Source organism: Chanodichthys erythropterus, chromosome 10, assembly GCF_024489055.1.
Source record: "Chanodichthys erythropterus isolate Z2021 chromosome 10, ASM2448905v1, whole genome shotgun sequence".
Taxonomy (NCBI): Eukaryota; Metazoa; Chordata; class Actinopteri; order Cypriniformes; family Xenocyprididae; genus Chanodichthys; species Chanodichthys erythropterus.
The window spans coordinates 6,472,084-6,493,101 of NC_090230.1; the positions used below are offsets into that span (position 1 = coordinate 6,472,084).

At 36.6% G+C, this 21,018-nt stretch overlaps 2 protein-coding genes and 2 long non-coding RNA genes across 4 annotated transcripts; 1 reads left to right on the forward strand and 3 right to left on the reverse strand.

Moving 5' to 3' along the window:
* The first annotated feature begins 467 nt into the window (after positions 1 to 467).
* On the forward strand, positions 468 to 2,723 carry LOC137029020 (uncharacterized). Its single transcript, XR_010896247.1, has 3 exons — positions 468 to 544; positions 1,047 to 1,119; positions 1,631 to 2,723. It is a non-coding gene; the product is annotated as an uncharacterized lncRNA (long non-coding RNA).
* A 1,763-nt stretch (positions 2,724 to 4,486) lies between these two features.
* Positions 4,487 to 7,564, reverse strand: LOC137029021 (uncharacterized). The gene is made up of 5 exons (XR_010896248.1): positions 6,907 to 7,564; positions 6,173 to 6,279; positions 5,909 to 6,014; positions 5,479 to 5,591; positions 4,487 to 4,907 (listed from the first exon to the last, which is right to left on the reverse strand). It is a non-coding gene; the product is annotated as an uncharacterized lncRNA (long non-coding RNA).
* A 6,408-nt stretch (positions 7,565 to 13,972) lies between these two features.
* On the reverse strand, positions 13,973 to 17,875 carry rbm15b (RNA binding motif protein 15B). Its single transcript, XM_067398522.1, has one exon. The coding sequence runs from the start codon at positions 17,669 to 17,671 to the stop codon at positions 15,224 to 15,226; it is 2,448 nt and encodes an 815-aa protein (XP_067254623.1). The 5' UTR covers positions 17,672 to 17,875; the 3' UTR covers positions 13,973 to 15,223.
* Positions 17,876 to 18,540: 665 nt separating this feature from the next.
* manf (mesencephalic astrocyte-derived neurotrophic factor) lies at positions 18,541 to 20,937 on the reverse strand. Its single transcript, XM_067398523.1, has 4 exons — positions 20,710 to 20,937; positions 19,635 to 19,762; positions 19,395 to 19,536; positions 18,541 to 19,214 (listed from the first exon to the last, which is right to left on the reverse strand). Exons 1-4 carry the CDS (start codon positions 20,795 to 20,797, stop codon positions 19,030 to 19,032), a joined length of 543 nt encoding a protein of 180 aa, XP_067254624.1. The 5' UTR covers positions 20,798 to 20,937; the 3' UTR covers positions 18,541 to 19,029.
* Positions 20,938 to 21,018: the final 81 nt, after the last annotated feature.

Genomic DNA, 21,018 nt, shown 5'->3' on the forward strand with positions numbered 1-21,018 from the left:
GAGTTAGTTTCTGCATAAAAATAATTTGATTACATTTTTAGCGAGAAATATATATTCTATTTTCATAATATTCACTCAGTGAATGTACATAATCACTCGCTTGTGCGTTGTTGCAAAGATTTTTCTGATCTCGCCAGAATAATGTGAAACTGCTACGTTTTGGTTGCTATGAACAATATTTTATTTTCTGCATCAAAATAAGGTTTGATTACATTTTAAGCAAAAAATATATATTATTTATTTTCATAATATTCATTCAGTGAATGTACATAATCACTCGCTTGCGCGTTGTTGCAAAGATTTATCTGATCTCGCCAGAATAATGTGAAACTGCTACGTTTTGGTTGCTATGAACAATATTTTGAGTTAGTTTCTGCATAAAATTAAGGTTTGATTACATTTTTAGCGAGAAATATATATTCTATTTTCATAATATTCACTCTGAATGTCAACCCGTTCTCACTCCTGACCGTTCTCACGCTGAAGAAGTCTCCTTCAGAACACATCGCGATATTTGGCATCAGTTCGCGTGTGCTGGATGTTGGTAAGTAGTCGTAAATACGCTGTTCTAATGTTTGATATAATGTCTTTTCTGTTTGCAGATATTAATCAGATTAACGTTAGCTCCCTCATGTTCAGTCACTGCATTATATCTGTCACCTCCGCTGAGGTTTTGCTTTTCATTGCTTTCTATATTAAATACTAAACTAGGGTGATTAAACACTGTCACGTGACGTGCAATATATTGCACAATATATATAACATATTCATATCAGGTTCAAAGTAGTACAAGTGTAGTTTCAAAATGGTATTTGTTGTAGAAGCACGGTAAAAAACAACACTTACCATGCTTTTTACCACAGTATTGGTCGTTTTAATGTGATTTTTGTTGTAAATACAGAGTAACCACAACACTTATCATGCTTTTAATGCCTAATAGTGTTAAATCCAAAAACTGTAAGGTCAATAAGAACTTCTTTCCTATATATATTTATATATAAACCTATATATTATAAATAATGATATTTTCTTTTCTCTTGTTTTAGCTGAAAAGACAAAAAGGGCCTTTTGGAAATGGATGAAGGAGACAGAAAGCTGCAAAGGCAAATAATTGCAATGGTATGTATGTGTTGCTTTTAACCCTTTATCAAACATTTTATCAAGCATTTGTTAAATAGTCTCACAGTAAATTAAAATTAAAGTCAAATCCTGTACATATTTATCACCTTATTTGTAAATCAGTTGTGCCCCTTCTTGGACAGTTGGACGTCCCACACATAAAAGTTTATATTAATTCCATTGAATTCTTTAAAATGATTACAGATTGGGCCCAAAATGTTCCAATGATACATGATGTCTCTCCGCAACTCATAACTACCTCTGTTTGCAAGAGTGGAAATTATCATTTGACCTGTCACATGACATCAGATATTCAATTATTTTGTCATGATCATTTACACTGCTGATAATGTCCTGCTTGCATGTGAAACATGTTATTTATTTATTTTTATTATTTATTTTTTAAAATATGAATATAGCTTGCTATACTTTTAATCATGGAAATGCCCACACATCAGTGAACTTATTACATAAATGCATTTAACATTTAATTGTGCAACACTCTTTACAGAAGGAAATCCTACGGTTATGTATGAACTCACAACATCATCATCAAGTGCTGTGCTGGGCACATTGGGTAACAAGTGTCCTCCAACGTATCCAATCTGTGACCACATTCTCCACATCTTCCCATGGGACACCAACATTCTTCAGGCCTTCGTTTCCATGTCTTCCCCTGCATTCTCCTGGTGGTGTCCACTTCATATCTGTCTTTGGGTGTTGTTGTTTGGTCATGCTTAGGGTGTGTCCAGGGAGGTGCACCCTTCACTCTGTCACAGTTTTTAAAAGTCTTCACGTGGACTCCTCCTTATGATCTCCTTGAAACGTGCAGAACCAATATTGAAAATAGTAATTTATCTTTTTCCATATTCTTGCCTTTACCAAAGAAGCACCAGTGCTCATCCGGAGTTTTGGTAAAAGTTCTAGTAATGCTGCGACTATAGTCAAATATGTATTTCTGCATGTGTGTATAGCAGGTGTTTGTCCGAACAATTGAAGTTAGTGAGAGTGTTCAGGAAAACCCTCTGAGAACAATCAATATTTATTTAATTCTGTTTGGTGCTGATATAGAGTATTACAGAAATGACACATTGACATTCTGGACATTATTCTGTGAGTTTGTTACCTCTTCATTTAGATGGACTTGAAAATGTCTTGCATTTTGTTTCATTAAACCTTTTATTACAGTGTCACTATAGTAAATGTCCACCTTAACTACATCTATGGTATCATTATATCAGTACCTGGATAATGTAAATGTAACATACCCATGAATGTATTTTATAGAAGCATTTTATTGCTGAAAATATTTAACATTTATAAAATGCATTAACTATTTGAATTTGCCTTTCATTTAGTTACAGTAAAAGTGAACAATAAACACAATATTGTATTGTATTAAAGTTGAGAATGTAAAATGTTATTTTTTCCCCCTATTCTTTAAAGAAACTTATTTTCACATGGAATTTTATCTCATCTCTTGGTTTGTAAAAATAATACTTCATCATATCGATTTGTGTAGTTATATTTCACTATAATAGATTGCCTCTGTAACTGGATATATTTTTTTCTCACAATTAACTGATTTTTATACTGTTGTGCAGTAGTTTGGGGACTACATTTGTCTTTGACACTAAATATTGGAATATGATTACAAAATCGAGTACATTCATTATGCTTTTATTTATATTTATTTTAATTCCAAGAGTTCAAATGGTGAAGAATGGTATAAATAAGTGATTAAATGTATACCTTTAATATACTACATATCTACTGTAAATGTTAGAAGCACTTTAGTAGATGCAATTATATCTCTTTCAAATATATTTATGCATCAGTTTAAAACACAAAGGAGTCTTTCGTTGTAAAATGTGATTTTTATTATATTTAATTAGATTAATTATATATTTAAGGAATCTTTCTCGTCAGCCGGAACCGAAGGAGATCTGTCGTCATTTACCATAAATGGACAAGTAAGCGTGACGCATCTGTTCAGCTGTGTTGTGATTGGCTGTGACTCTATCGCAGAACTCGCTGTGATTGGACTACCTTTCAACCCATATAAAACGGCGCTTTATCTTACAAAGTTTGTTTTAGTGTGAATATTACGTTACTCATACATTAAGTTAACTATAAAGTGTTTCCATGTTGTGAGAAATTACTCCTTTACCGAGATCCCAACCCTAACCCTAGCTTCTCAATGAACTACAGCGCCATGTTTCCCGTTCATTGATAGAATGACAGAGACATATGGGTAATGTAGTTTAAAACGTTTAGTAAAGAAATGATAAATGTTAAAATAATAAGATCTTTAATGGACAACTCGATATCTAAATATGTTTATTTTGCAAACATTTATTACATATATGAGGGACAGGCTGAAATTTAATATTTTACTGTAATCACTATTAAAAAACCTTTATGCCAGCTTTCCATGTATGTCTGAAAACTGTGCCCAACATTATTTAGTAATCATAGCATAAGCAGTTGTCCTGTTGATTTTCTCTTTGATACGCTAACCGGACTTTGTGTTACAGCCATTTGAAATGTGCATTTTTTTTGCTCTTCCAGGGGCCGGTACTGGCCCCTTGGGGGTGGAAGGGCATTAAAATCTACACAGGTGTGTACTCCTCATCATGGATAACAAACGTTGTTGAATCACATTTAAATATTGCAGTATTTTATCATTTCCTCATTTTCCATTCTAACATCATGCTTGTATAGGTTTTTGATGGGTATTGTGAGACCATCTGATGAAATATGGAAATATTATAACAAAATGTTGTAATACAATAATAATAATAATAATAATTGATTAATTGAATAGTAGTTGATTATTTCTTTGCTTTTTTTTTGTATGAACACCAATAAATATAATGGATGAACCCACAACAACTTGCCATTATCCAGCTGCCAGTGTTGGCAGTAAACTAAAAACTATTTATATTTACACTTCACTATTACTTACACAAGGATAATGCACTATTCAGTAAAATAAGAAACTGTGCCAAAATGTCATTATCACCCCCTCTTCTTGCTCCTCACATGCCTGACATCAGTAATGTCCAGCTGTCATTTTGAATGCAGTAGTAGATGTACCAGAATGATCAACATCCATCTTCTTCAGTTCTGCTTGAAGTGTTTGTGTCAGTATAACCCACTGCAGCCTCTCTTTATTCACATTCCTTCCCTTTATTTATCTGGAAACTGCCATCCTTGTCACAACATGAAAGTATATGCAACTTTTGGTGCATTGTTGTCCCAAACAATCATGGAAATTATATGTCATTTTTTTAAATTATGAAATAAACTCAGCTTAGTTAAATTGTATTTACTCTACCAAACACCACGGTCACCATAATTTATTACACAACACTTTATTGGAGGATACAGCATAAGGTTGAAATTTGCATAAAGACAAATGAGATTCAAGATAAATAAAAACGTGTCTTCAAAAATACGTTAACGTCATAATAATCCATTCACAGACTTTACTCCTATTGCACAAATGAGCGCCACAGAATCCCATCCAGTCAACTATGATCCAGAAAACAGATTTGATATTGAGTTTAAAATAAAGATTCATTATCACAGCTGAACTGGGTTCTTGCTCTTCCCTGTACATGTCTCTATCATGTTCATGTTCTTCTTCTTCTAAACAGTTTGTTCAGTTGTACTCTACAGTACAACTGATGACCAGAAGATGTGATCACTGATGTGCTGTAGCTTTTTCTCAACCAGAGGAAGAAGTCTTAACATCCCATTGTCAGGCGTTCTTCAGTCCTGGTCTAAAAGTAAAACAAAAAAACACACAATTCAAGTTAAGTAGTTTAATGGACAGCCAGGTCAGCTTATGTTCTGCATGATTTAAACAGTGGTGGGCTACTCTGGCCCTCAGCGTCCACGGTCCTGCAGATTTAGCTCCAACCTCAAACCCAACTGCCTGTAACTGTCTATAAGTACACCTGAAGACTTTGGTTAAAATTTTCAGGTGTGCTCAATTATGGTTGGAGGTAAACTCTCCACCTCAAAAAGGAGACAGCAAAAGGGCTAGAGTTGCCTGTTCCTGATTTAACTTTACAAAACAGCAGTACATAATATAATGCAGCACAGACTGTAAGCTAAGTACTGAACAAAAACTGTTTTACCCATATTAACAGCAACATGTTTTAAAAGATCTTTTAGAAAGGCATGCTCTCTTTTGAGCCTTGATTTCTTTCAGGACAACATACTCTTCTGTTTCTTGTTTCAAGAGCATAATTTGGTCAAAAACCAAGTGATAACCTGTACAATGTAAAATTGTTAAAATACTGCAATAAAAACTTTAAGGCAAGAATTAAGAATAGGCACAGGACTTACTGTACTCATGAAGAAGCCATGGCCATGCATAGTTTCTGCCTCTTGTGTTCCTCCGTAGCTGCACATCAGTCGTTTTTCCTCTAGGATCTTCTGTTAGTGACTTCACTTGCTATCTGTTTTAAAACACAAATACAATGTTTTAGGTCTGTGCAGTATAAGGCCTTATTTCAAGCCAAAAAAACTAGGTATTACACATAATTTAAAGAACATTTACTATTTAATTCCTATTATACTATATTATATTATATTAACTCATTATCTTCCAAAGCTTCCCTGTCTGCTTTTATCTAAAAAAACAAACAAACAAACAAACAAAAAAAAAACAGAAGGAACAGTTTTTAAGAACTTTTTAAGAACTTAATAGTCCTTTGAGAGAACAACATTAAATTCTGTACTACATATTACAGCATTGCCTCAACACAAGACATACCAATGGACTTCTGTCTTCTTTGGGCATGAGATGGTCATGTTCCTTCCTCACCCTAAACAAAGGACTTCGATGAGCTTGCTTTGATATAAGGACTGGTCTTCCTTCTCTGCACAGAAAAACAAGAAAGTCTCTACTTACTCTGTGTGCAATTACTCTTGTTCTTAAAACATACAAATTGAGACAGTTATAAATAAGTTAATTTACCATACCATCCAGGAGAGCATTTGATGAGTAAATACTGATTTAAATATCTAGAAACTTTACCTGGAAAGGGCTGATCACGGCAGGTTTGCAGCGACTCACTAGTAGCTCTTGTGAGGGTCGGCTCTTAAAAGAGCTGTTGAGTTTGATGTTGTAAACTGCAAGTAATCCTGCAAGACAGAAAGGAAGGTAAATTTATTACATCACATTCAAGTTGTCAATTTACACATAACTGTAGGATTTCCTTCTGTAAAGAGTGTTGCATAATTAAATGTTAAATGCATTTATGTAATAAGTTCACTGATATGTGGGCATTTCCATGATTAAACATATGTCTTTAATAGCAAGCTATATTTATATTTAAAAGAATAAATAAAAAAATAACATGTTTCACATGCAAGCAGGACATTATCAGCAGTGTAACTGATTAGATATTGAATAGACATCAGATATTCAATTATTTTGAATATGACAAAATAATTGTATATCTGATGTCATGTGACAGGTCAAATGATAATTTCCACTCTTGCAAACAGAGGTAGTTATGAGTTGCGGAGAGACATCATGTATCATTGGAACATTTTGGGCCCAATCTGTAATCATTTTAAAGAATTCAATGGAATTAATATAAACTTTTATGTGTGGGACGTCCAACTGTCCAAGAAGGGGCACAACTGATTTACAAATAAGGTGATAAATATGTACAGGATTTGACTTTAATTTTAATTTACTGTGAGACTATTTAACAAATGCTTGATAAAATGTTTGATAAAGGGTTAAAAGCAACACATACATACCATTGCAATTATTTGCCTTTGCAGCTTTCTGTCTCCTTCATCCATTTCCGAAAGGCCCTTTTTGTCTTTTCAGCTAAAACAAGAGAAAAGAAAATATCATTATTTATAATATATAGGTTTATATATAAATATATATAGGAAAGAAGTTCTTATTGACCTTACAGTTTTTGGATTTAACATTATTAGGCATTAAAAGCATGATAAGTGTTGTGGTCACTCTGTATTTACAACAAAAATCACATTAAAACGACCAATACTGTGGTAAAAAGCATGGTAAGTGTTGTTTTTTACCGTGCTTCTACAACAAATACCATTTTGAAACTACACTTGTACTACTTTGAACCTGATATGAATATGTTATATATATTGTGCAATATATTGCACGTCACGTGACAGTGTTTAATCACCCTAGTTTAGTATTTAATATAGAAAGCAATGAAAAGCAAAACCTCAGCGGAGGTGACAGATATAATGCAGTGACTGAACATGAGGGAGCTAACGTTAATCTGATTAATATCTGCAAACAGAAAAGACATTATATCAAACATTAGAACAGCGTATTTACGACTACTTACCAACATCCAGCACACGCGAACTGATGCCAAATATCGCGATGTGTTCTGAAGGAGACTTCTTCAGCGTGAGAACGGTCAGGAGTGAGAACGGGTTGACATTCAGAGTGAATATTATGAAAATAGAATATATATTTCTCGCTAAAAATGTAATCAAACCTTATTTTTATGCAGAAACTAACTCAAAATATTGTTCATAGCAACCAAAACGTAGCAGTTTCACATTATTCTGGCGAGATCAGATAAATCTTTGCAACAACGTGCAAGCGAGTGATTATGTACATTCACTGAGTGAATATTATGAAAATAAATAATATATATTTTTTGCTTAAAATGTAATCAAACCTTATTTTGATGCAGAAAATAAAATATTGTTCATAGCAACCAAAACGTAGCAGTTTCACATTATTCTGGCGAGATCAGAAAAATCTTTGCAACAACGCACAAGCGAGTGATTATGTACATTCACTGAGTGAATATTATGAAAATAGAATATATATTTCTCGCTAAAAATGTAATCAAATTATTTTTATGCAGAAACTAACTCAAAATATTGTCCATAGCAACCAAAACGTAGCAGTTTCACATTATTCTGGCGAGATCAGAAAAATCTTTGCAACAACGCGCAAGCGAGTGATTATGTACATTCACTGAGTGAATATTATGAAAATAGAATATATATTTCTCGCTAAAAATGTAATCAAATTATTTTTATGCAGAAACTAACTCAAAATATTGTCCATAGCAACCAAAACGTAGCAGTTTCACATTATTCTGGCGAGATCAGATAAATCTTTGCAACAACGCGCAAGCGAGTGATTATGTACATTCACTGAGTGAATATTATGAAAATAGAATATATATTTCTCGCTAAAAATGTAATCAAAACTTATTTTTATGCAGAAACTAACTCAAAATATTGTTTTTTTCACTAAAAAGTAGAGAAACGTCCGCCATGTTTTTTGTTCTCACGGCCGGGCTCTCTAAAGTCACGTGACTTGGACGCAAAACAATAGGCAAAAAAAAATGTAACAGTCATACAATTTAAGGGCCATTATTGTAACCCCTCTACATTTTGCACTTTGGACCAACGTAGTCAGGATACGTTTTCATATGAGACTGGGTTGCAATACGTATATGTATACTTGATCAAAAATACAGAAAAAACAGTAGTATTGTGAAATATTACAATTTAAAACTATGGTTTTCTATTTTAATATACTTTAAAATATAATTTATTTCTATGATGCAAAGCTGAATTTTCATCAGCATCATTACTCCAGTCTTCAGTGTCACATGATCCTTCAGAAATCATTATAATATGCTGATTTATTATCAATGTTGGAAACCGTTGTGATGCTAGATTGTTGCAACCCAGTCTCATATGAAAACGTATCCTGACTACAATCCTAGAGTCGAAAAAATCAACAGGCTCCAAAATAGCTCTTTAGCTTCACTCACTCCCAATTTTTATCAAGCTTGTATGTTGATAGTCGTTTCATTTTAATCACAATTAATAGGTCCTTTTCATTGCCATTAGATAGAAATTACTGACCCCACCTAAACCTACAAGCTTGAAAAAAATGCTCATTTTAGAAGAAAAATTCAGATGGCACTAAGAGGCTTTTGCATCTGAAGTCTTCATATTATATATATATAAATATATATATATATATATATATATATATATATATATATATATATATATATATATATATATATAATCAATGTTTGGAAATGAGTATTTCTCCATTTTTAAATCAATTATGTTTGCAAAGCTTCATGGAATTGTAGTTCTTTCCCTCACCAAAGCTGTTAAGTACACACACAGTCTTGTACCTTTGTCTTTTTGTCTGATTTTCAAAAAAAAAAAAAAAAAAAAATTGCTTCGAATCAAAGTTTGTAGTGTTGTGATTCACCTCGTAGCTGCTTGGTTTGGTTCATGGCTTATAGCTCTTTAACAAAGACTTATTATTTTATAATCCATATGGGGAAAAAAATTATGAGAGAGAGGGAAGAAAAAAAAAAAAAAAAAAAACTTCCGGAACGATGCAGCCCTGCTGACAAAAGGGGCGGGCACTGCTGCACTCTATAATGGCTTTCAGGCCCCATGTGTCACTAATGGCTTTACTCTAGTATGGTATCCTTCTTGTGTGTTCTTACCAAAGACTATAAAGACAAAGAAAACTACATCACCAGATACGATCAACTCATCAGCCCAGCTGAGAAGCTGTGGGGCCATGTTTCATTGATTTTCCTTGCTTTAATGGATTTCATTGGACCTTTCATGATTCCACATTAATATTTCATTACTTGTGTCTTCCATTTCCTACACTATAAGAGCACCAGGCTAGCTTACAGTGAAGTGCTCTGGGTCGATGGACTGCTACCAGGAACCAGCCGAATCCCTGAAAACACACGATCCCTGTCTACACCCAGGGGATAAAATGTGATTTGAAATGACAAAAAGGACATAAAAAATTAGTTAACCCCTTAGCATTCCGTTAAATTTGCCTAAAACACCTAAAAAAAGGGGCATACCCAAAGTTAATTGCATGCTGTTCTTGAACCACTTGGAGTATATGCATGGTTTTGGTCTCTTTTGAAAGGTATGTGGTACAGTGAAACGCTAACAGGTTAAAGACATTAGTAAACAGAGTACAAAAACACACTAGCACAACAACCCTGAGTTGCAATGGGATTAACGTGCTTGTGCTTGTAAATAAATAACCTTGTGGTACTTGAGATTTCAGTTGCAGTTGGTACATTTTTTATGTGAACATTTGAAAATCTGTTACCTGAGCAAGGTTATTTTGTTGGTTTGAATTGTTTTTTGGCCAAATGATCTATGCTGCACCTGAAAGAACTAGATGTGGGCTTTCAAGTTAGAAAAATCAACAACACAACTTACAGTTGTGTTCAATATTGTATCACTGGGTTGAAGTGAATTGTGGACTTTAATTTATTCAAGTGCAATAGCGCAAAATAAAGCGATCAGACATATACAGGTCAGACAAGCTGCTGGCTCAGCACACCATGGAAAGATGCTTTCTTAAAAATCCTTTCAAGTGCTGCTTCAAAGGAACCATCAATGTCACAAAAGTAAAAAAAAAAAAAAAAAAAAATGCATTTATGACAAACAGTTAAGTGTTGAAAATTCAGTCTATCCTAACTAAATCGTCTTAAAAATATCTTTGAAAAAGGATTAAAGGATGTTTTGCAGGTTTGATTTAGATGATTCAAAACGAATTATGCTTAAAAAAAACCATTTTTTTTTTAGCTTTCATTAACATCCCCAGTTACAATTAGCCCAATAATGTCTTAATGATCGCTCATATATATATATATATATATATATATATATATTATAGTATTCCGACCCCCTTAAATTTTTCACTCTTTGTTATATTGCAGCCATTTGCTGAAATCATTTAAGTTCATTTGTTTTCCTCATTAATGTACACACAGCACCCCATATTGACAGGAAAACACAGAATTGTTGACATTTTTGCAGATTTATTAAAAAAGAAAAACTGAAATATCACATGGTCCTTAAGTATTCAGATCCTTTGCTGTGACACTCATATATTTAACTCAGGTGCTGTCCATTTCTCCTGATCATCCTTGAGATGGTTCTACACCTTCATTTGAGTCCAGCTGTGTTTGATTATACTGATTGGACTTGATTAGGAAAGCCACACACCTGTCTATATAAGACCTTACAGCTCACAGTGCATGTCAGAGCAAATGAGAATCATGAGGTCAAAGGAACTGCCTGAAGAGCTCAGAGACAGAATTGTGGCAAGGCACAGATCTGGCCATGGTTACAAAACAATTTCTGCTGCACTTAAGGTTCCTAAGAGCACAGTGGCCTCCATAATCCTTAAATGGAAGACATTTGGAACGACCAGAACCCTTCATAGAGCTGGCCGTCCAGCCAAACTGAGCTATCGGGGGAGAAGAGCCTTGGTGAGAGAGGTAAAGAAGAACCCAAAGATCACTGTGGCTGAGCTCCAGAGATGCAGTCGGGAGATGGGAGAAAGTTGTAGAAAGTCAACCATCACTGCAGGCCTACACCAGATGCCTCTCCTCAGTGCAAGACACATGAAAGCCTGCATGGAGTTTGCCAAGATGGTGAGAAATAAGATTCTCTGGTCTGATGAGACCAAGATAGAACTTTTTGGCCTTAATTCTAAGCGGTATGTGTGGAGAAAACCAGGCACTGCTCATCACCTGTCCAATACAGTCCCAACAGTGAAGCATGGTGGTGGCAGCATCATGCTGTGGGGGTGTTTTTCAGCTACAGGGACAGGATCGACTGGTTGCAATCGAGGGAAAGATGAATGCGGCCAAGTACAGGGATATCCTGGACGATATTGTTGCATCTTTCCCAAAAAGACTCATGGCTGTATTAGATCAAAAGGGTGCTTCTGCTAAATACTGAGCAAAGGGTCTGAATACTTAGGACCATGTGATATTTCAGTTTTTCTTTTTTAATAAATCTGCAAAAATGTCAACAATTCTGTGTTTTTCTGTCAATATGGGGTGTTGTGTGTACATTAATGAGGACAAATAAAATGAACTTAAATGATTTTAGCAAATGGCTGCATTATAACAGAGTGAAAAATTTAAGGGGGTCTGAATACTTTCTGTACCCACTGTATATATCTTATGCTCATCAAGACTGCGTTTATTTGATAAAAAATACAGTAAAAACAGTAATATTGTGAAATATTTTTACAATTTAAAATAATGGTTTTCTATTTTAATATACTTTAAAATATATTTTTTGTGATGCAAAGCTTAATTTTCAGCATCATTACTCCAGTCTCTCTTTTTTATCAATTTAACAGATCCTAAACAAAAGTATCATTTCTTAAAAAAAAAAAAAAAAAAAAATACTGATCCCAAACTTTTGAACGGTAGTCTGTATTGTTACAAAATATTTATATTTTAAATAAATGCTGTTCTTTAACTTTTTATTCATCAAAGAATCCTGAAAATTGTATCACAGATTATAAAAAAAAATAAAAAATATTAAGCATCACAACGGTTTCCAACATTGATAATAAATCAGCATATTATAATGATTTCTGAAGGATCATGTGACACTGAAGACTGGAGTAATGATGCTGATGAAAATTCAGCTTTGCATCATAGAAATAAATTATATTTTAAAGTATATTAAAATAGAAAACCATAGTTTTAAATTGTAATATTTCACAATACTACTGTTTTTTCTGTATTTTTGATCAAGTATACATATATATATATATATATATATATATATATATAGAGAGAGAGAGAGAGAGAGAGAGAGAGAGAGAGAGAGAGAGAGAGAGAGACAAACCCAACCGTTGGGTTAAAATATGCATTTAAAAAAATTTAACCCAATGGTTGGGTTTGTCCATATTTGACCCAAATTTGGGTTGAAACAACCCAGCATTTTTAGAGTGTATATATGTATATATATGTAAGACATTATATAGGTTTAGGCATTTAAAGACATTTGGCAGTTTATCAGGATTCCATTAAAATTCTTTCAGACAAATTCAAAATATAAGAGTCAAATATGAGAGCTGTGATTCAGGCCAACATCATATACAGTATTAACTCATGAATCACAGTTCTCCAACAACAGAAATCAGTGGCCTGTTCAAATAACAGCAGCTGTTGGCAGGTTGACAAGCACAAACACAAAAAGCTGTATAAATGGCCAATTTAAAATTACCTGTCACCTTGAGAGCAGTGCTCAGTCAATTAAGCAACTCTAAAGCCTTTCTGTACAGATAGTTGGTCAGCAGGAAACATTGAGAGATCTGTCAGGATTTGACAGACTGGACTTCTGTGGCTTGATCAGTGTAGATTCTCTCATTCTGACATTGAGAAATTAGTTAATTAAGTGTTAGTCTGAAGTACAGTCACTCAACTACATTATAAATAATTAACAAGCTTCTGAAAACAATAAGGCTGGTTAATCTTCCAGCGTCATGCAGATCTATATATTAAACAGCATAAATATCGCACGCAAACTACTTCATTTGCATACTGGCATAAGGAGAAACTAAATGAAGAACGCTTTTAAGTCTGTTCAATGCAGCAACAATGTCTCAGCAAGCATTTAATATGCACCGCACTGACTGTTTCCCCTGAAGCAACTTCCCACTTGCACAGCAGGAACTCGCTGGTTTCATAGATTGCGTTAATATCGTTTTTCTTTGACCACACTGCCACCTAGTGGTTATTACAAAGAGCTTCACAGTCAAGCCTCATTTGAACTCTGGAATCTTTTTTTTTTTTTTTTATGATGGATGTAGTTGCCTGGTTACCACTTTAACCTTCACAACTTGTTTTGTAGGCTGGACTGAGATGGAGAGGTAACTATGGAGACAGGTTACTGGCCGTTCATTTTCATTACATATGGCTAAACATTGAATGCACAGTTTTGCAAATAATGACAGGAGGTACGATTTTAAAAACAAGCACATGAAATGTTTACTTTTTTATACTCATACAGGTTTTGCATACAGACAGAAAAAAGACTTTCCTATAAAAGTATTACAAAAAGGAGTGTTAAAAGAGATGTAAAACAAAAGAATATGATTAAAAATAAACCATGGAAAATTACTGTTCAGTGCAAATTGTTGTAGTGTTGGCAGGTGGACCTTCAAACCCCATCATTAATAACTAAAATCTAAAAATAACACTTGTTTCAGGTTTATACATTATTATGAAATTCAAATAACTTGACATAAAAAATAAAAAAAAACACCTCATAACAGCACTTTTAGATGTGTGTTGCTTTAAATGACTTGGCAAATAGTCATTCAGTGGAGGGCAGATGAAACACTACTAATGCTTAAAAAGACATTACTGCGTACAAACAAACACGAGCTTAAACCGTAGTGTTCGTAATGTTTAAAACATTAGTGTGTTTGGATCAGTACAGTACTCATTCAGTAAGTAACATGTATAGTCACATGACCTTTCTGTTAGTGCTGCAGGTGCATATTTAAAACAAACAATAAAAATGCAATGGGCTCAAAAACTCTCTTCATTTTGTCAAACATACCTGATGTGTTACATGGTTAAAGAGGTAGAAGCCAACATTATGACACAAACGCCTCATCTGAACCGAACACACTGCCTCGTCAAGCACCGTTTCATTTCTGAAAATCATTTTAGGGCCTTAATCTGATTGTTGTGAAACAGACAGTGGATGTAATATGGGAGCGAAGACCTGTTACTGAATGTGTTACGGAGTAAAAAGCCACAAACAAAATATCATACTTGAATTCCGGTCAACAGAAATTGACATTTCATAAACTTTTTTTTTTACGTAAACTGTTAGAATGAATTGAATGCTACAATTCAAAAACAAACGCATTTACAATTTACACCAATTCATTCTGTTTGAGGCCCAGTATGTTTTGCACCTATTTTAGCGAGCCACCGGAAGGAAGCTTCAGTTAAATTGCTTTGTGCATGCAAATATATAAAACACATTTTTAAGTAGGATACAATGGAAAATTTTGAACACAGCTGAGAGAAATAATAAAAAAAATCCTCATTTGTACGTATATAAAACAACTTCTCTGGGATGCTATTCAATTTCAAAACATTTTAAGAAGGGAATGATCATATGGACTGTGTGGAAGTATTAAAATAAAAAGGTACATCCATCCTAAAATCATAAAAGGCATAAAATCTGTGTGGAAAGTTCTTAGAGAGTTGGAATTGAAATGTTAAGGTGAGTCTTTAACAACCACGATGACCAGGTGTTCTTCCTCAAGTTTGCCAAGAGTTTTCAGAGCAGTCTGGAGATACTGTTGCGAGAAGTCACATGGTGGGAAGGCGTACAGCATGCCCCCCATTTCTCTCTCTTTGGGGCCGCCGAGGGGCAAGCCGATGACCCCTGCTGCCTGCTTGTTCCTGAGGTACGTCACCAGGTTGCGGAGAAGGCGCTGCTGAAGGCCTGGTTCTGGAGGAGGGGCGTCGCGGTCCATGGGCCCCTGGACGGCAAGGAGCACAGCGTAGCTGTCCGGGCTGCCTAGTTTGATGCGACGCGTCACCTCATCCAGTTTGGGCTGATCCAACCTCAGCCGCTGAGCAATTTTAAGCTGTGTGATCTTGGAGCCACCTGCTTGGTTGTCTCTCATGAGGGATTGGAGAAAGCTCGCGCCTCCCTCAAGCATGTGCATGTTTGTGGGGAAGCAGCTGTTCTTAAGAACGAGAGAACCGTGCCACACGCGACTCAACGTCTGGGCATATTCGGAGAGCGTGCTGGGCTTTTTGGAGTCCGTTTTGGACTTGTCCGTCTGCGAGTCGGGGTCGCTCTCACTTTTGCGGTGGTTGCGATCACGCTCATCCTTCCTCGGATGCAAAGATTCGTCCTGTGCAGGACGTTCGTCGCTGGAATGTCTGCTGATGTCAGGGGTGTGATCAAGGGGTTCTGAGGTGGAGTCCGGAAGACGGCCGCGGCCCCGGTCCGGGCTGTCTTCAGGAGTGGATGGCGCCCCTCCTCTGAGCTTTGACCTTCCGCGCTCCTCGGTGGGACGGTCATTGGGGCTGAGGCTCCTTCGCTTGCGCCGCTCCTCCCAGTTTTTCCCCAGCCCGCGTTCTAGGTCTCGCTCCTTCACCCAGCGCTCCCTGCTGCGGCTACGACTGCGGCTGCGCTGCCTGACCCGCCCAAACGCTTCCGGGTTCGCCCGCCGCTCTAGTCCTTTCGGCGGACTCCAGTCCCGGTCCGAAAGGCGCTCTCGTTCTCGCTCGGCGAACAGAGGGTGTGATGGCGAGCGGGCTCTCGCTCTTAGCTCTCTCTCTAGGCTGCGGTGGCGTCCGTAACCATCGGCGAGAATATCATAATGTGGAGGCGGGAGCAAAGGCGGCTGGTACTGTTGAGGGTATGCCCTCGTCTCCTCTGCCTTAGCAAAATCCACACGTAGCCTACGGTTCGGACCGCCCAGAGGAAAGCCACGCATTTGCGCGCAAGCGGCCTGGGCTGCATCCAGGCTTTCATAATGAATGTAAGCAAAATTATCTCCTTTCACATAGTCAATGGTGCGAATACTCCCAAAGCGATCAAACTCGCGGGCTAAAGCAGCCAGCGATGTATTCGGGCCAAGTCCGCCCACCCAGAGCCGAGTCGTCGGATTGGCTTTCCCGTATCCAATCTTAATCGGGTTTCCGTTAATCATGCGTCCCTGCATGGCCACTTTAGCCCGGTGAGCCATATCCAAGTTCTGAAATTTAAGAAAAGCATACGCGCCCCCTTGTCCACGAGCGGGGCGCTTGATAACGACTTCTTCAATAATTCCATACTTGTCAAATCCTTGTCGTAGTTCCACCTCAGAAATATTATGATCCAAGTTGCCGATGAACAAGTTCCTTGTGGCTCTCTGATCGTCCTCTGGTTTTAAGTCCTCCTCGGGAAGCTGATATGCATATGCACGGCTCCTCTCCTCCAAAGCGCTGTAATAGTCCAAAACACGGTCCCTGCTGAGTCCCATGCCATCAACGTAGTGCCTAGGTCTCATTTCTCGAAGGGCGCTACCCCCGGCACCTGGTGACAGGGACCGCTGTCTGTAGGTGTAGGCAGCACTGTGCAGAGATACATAACTAACATCTGGAGGAGTGACACTGCGGCGCCGCATATACATGGGTTCAACTTTGAGTGGACGATCATATAGCACCAACCTGGTTTTGGCATGACGTGCTTCCCGTGCAGTTTCCGTGTGTCTGAAGTTGACATAGGCGATGCGACCCAGTTCAGGCGTATGAGAAAGCTTGACGCTCACATCTCCAAACTTTTTAAACTCATGAAACAGTCCGTCCTCCACATGTTCATCAGAAAGCTGAGATCCAAGGTTGCTGATAAGTAGTGTCTTGTATTCTAGTCGTGTTCCCACTGTTTCTGTGGATGGTGTCTTACCTTTAGGCAGGACTGAGGTGGTTCGGAGGGGGGCTCGACCCAGCAGACCCAGCTCATGATGCGGGCGGTGATGCAGACTCTCTCTCTCCTCACGGACCCGCGGTTTTTCCCGCTCTCGGCTGCGGCTTCGTTTATGATAGTTTCGGCTCTCTGCAAGCAGAAGCGCGAGCGGAGGGTTCGGTTCGCGCTCTCGGTCTCGCTCGCGGACGCGTTTGGTGAGCGCTCTGGACGGACTCGCGTCGCGCTCGGCCTGCCGCTTCATTTTACAGTGATGCTCCCCCAGCAAAAATATAAAATCAGCTCCGAGGTGAAATCTCACGGCTCCAGGAGATTTTGCACATCCGTGAGGAGGACTTTAACTAACGTTTGCACGGAAAAATATTCGCCTGGATGTTAAATTTCACCGATAAAAATAAAACTACAAACATTAGCGTCGCCTCGGCTGCATCTACTCCGCCATCTTGGACAAAAGGAATGTGCGCGCTCCGCGAGTGGGAGGAGACTCTGCTGACGTCAGAACGCATTCGCGTGACGCTTTAAAATGATGGAAAATCAATATTGACACTAAAATAAAGATGTGAGAGCTAAATGTATTAACTATTTTCATAAGAATATAATACTTATTCAAGAAGAGCTGAGAAACACACAATGCCTGTATTATTATGCTATTGTACAGTCTGTCTGTGAATGTGAAATAGTATATTTTGCAACAACAAACCTTATCATATCCTGTAGAGTGCATTGCATACAGTATTCCTGTTTTGCACTGCACATTTTTGCAAATGTAGTAGGTCCATTACGTATACAGAAAATTCACATACTACGCAGTTTCTACAGAAATAGCATATACTGATACTATAATGAAAAAGTGTCATGAGCAAAAAATGCACATTAACGTATTTAATGTACCAAAAACTGTAAGAAGATATACAAATACATGCAATGAGTATTGCATTATATAACCATATAAATCAATTCAATACCATCACATGGTAACTAGGTATTTTGTTAGTCAAATAAAATGCTAATGCCCTGAAGGAAATGTAGAACTTTTATAAAAAGTGGCCTCAATGAAAAAGATACAATACTAAACACAATAATAATTAAAAAAAACAAATAAAACAACAACAAAATAATAATAATAATAAAAGGACAAGACCAGTTTCTTTTCTTCTTTTAATGAAAAAGACAGTATAACTGTATTAAACATTTTACAGCAAAGTCCACTCAAACTGACTGTCATATTTTGAAGATGAGACTCTCCTCCATTATATTTCAAATAATGAGTCAACTAAGAAAGCCTATACCCTCAAAAAAAGAAAAGAAAATGTAAATCAAACTAGGCAAAGTGTGTCAAACTTAGTTCCCATAACGTCAGGTGGCAAACAGAGGTTGTGTTGGATATTATTTAGAACTACAAGCTTGCACATTGCAAGTCATAAATTAAAGGTTGTATTTTCATGGAAGTGTGTGGTTTCTTGACGTTTACCCCTGGAGTACATGGTAACGTGACAATCACAATGCAGACCCAACTTTTAGGTGGTCAGTCAGCTGCACAGCGCAAATATTCCACCCTAAATGCCTTTGGCCACTGCCTTGGTCCCATAATTCTCTGCAAGTTTACAGATCTGTCCGTGCCTTGGCTGCGTTGGGTGCATACTTGGGCATTAGCTCATTGATCTTGCGGATGAAGTCAGATTTCTCCACGCATCCTTTGCAGGATTCACCCCATTCCTCCAAAATTTTCTTCAGATCTTTCACTTTCAACTTCTTGAGGTCGACGGAGCTCAGGTCAACTTGTTTATCTAGAAGATGACAAAAGCATTTAATGACTTGCAGTATATTTTGGGTTTGGGCTGGGCAGGATGCTCAAACAAACAATGGATATGATATGGTTACACATGCATACTGGTCAAACACAAAACAGAAGCAATAAATTAATCACAGTAAACTACTTTCCGATGCAAACAAACTTCTCAATTTACCATATTTGAGTTCACAGATTTGACTGTCCTTCTTTTTGAGCTTTTCACAAATCTTATCCACTGGCACATGGTGACTCATCGGTTTGGAAACTTCATTGATAATTTTTGTTGCTGCATCACTTGTTGCCCCTATATAATAACACTGCGCAAACACACAAAACAGATACAAAGTAAGAATAAACAAACATAAATAATGCAAGAAAAAAAGCACAATTCACTGATCTGATACACAAGACTTACAAAGCGGTTTTCTTTCCCTTTGGTATCTTTGCAAGATTTTAGAAGAGATTTTTCAATGGCGTCACTGTTGAACTTGACGTTGTCGTCGTTTAGCTTCTGGTAAAACCGTTCCAGGAAACCCACACAGACTGCAATGCAAAAATCGTACACAAAGAACTTTTATTTTTCTTTGAAAATGATTCACTAAGACATCTTTACGGCTTAAAAGCAAGTTCTACTCGATAATACAGCAATATCTAAATGAAAAAAAATATGCAAGAGAACAAAACTTGAAGAAAATGTGTATTCACAATTAAAATATACTTTTATAAAATATAAATATATATAAATATATATATATTTTTTTTTTTCTCCTATAATTCTTCCAGGTAAGGAATTCCCTGATATTTACAAGTGGAAACCCTGTTAAACCCTCTGATCAACACAATTAGTCCATTAAATTAGACACATTTACATTTATTTTGCTCTCCTGCCAGGCTTATATCAGTTCATTTCAAAATGATTTTTTATTGATCAGTTTATTACTAGAAAAACAGGAAATTATGACCAATATCTGAATAGATAGTTCTGAATATGAAGTGCGTATTTATTTACATGGGTTTCTGATAATAACCTGCATTATGTAATCCACTGTTTACAGTATGATACTATTGTCCAAAAGATTTTCATTGAAAACAAAAGAAAATAGTGGCCTAATTTACAAAATTACATAAATAAATGCCTTTACAATGCTAATATAAAATGCTTTATATAATTAAAATACTTATTTTCTAATAAATCGTATTAGAAACATACTGTATATTATAAAGATACATCATACAAATGATTATAAAATGCGTTTAGCTTAACAGTGCCTTAAAACCTAAAGGAAAAAATAATGATTAATGAACTGAATAACTGAAGTAGTTAACAGTTAAAAACGAACACCAAAAATACACAATAAAACGACCTCAGTTAAACATACAGCAGAGCTAAACTAAAGAAGACGAGTGAAACGCAGCAGTGAGATGCTCTTGACGGGGAAAGTGTTTCCTCCACACGTTTACTCTATGAACACATTATTACACAAACTCACCTTCACACTCTCCATCTTTCAAAGCATCACTGCAACTCGGAACCAGCGCCAGGGCCAGTGCCACAGAAAGCCCACTTAAATATAACATCCTAAAACCAATCAAACGTGTCTAACTACTTAAATACGTTATGAAAAAGTGCTGGACTTAGTTTTGAACGATCATTAAAGATACCGGCTAAAGAAACACGCAACGTACCGATTCAACAGCGCTTCCTATTGAAAGTTTCCGCCCACTCTCCCATCTGATTGGTTACCGGTCCACTCTTCGCTCGTCTATTGGCTGGCTCATGACGTCGCAACACGCACTGT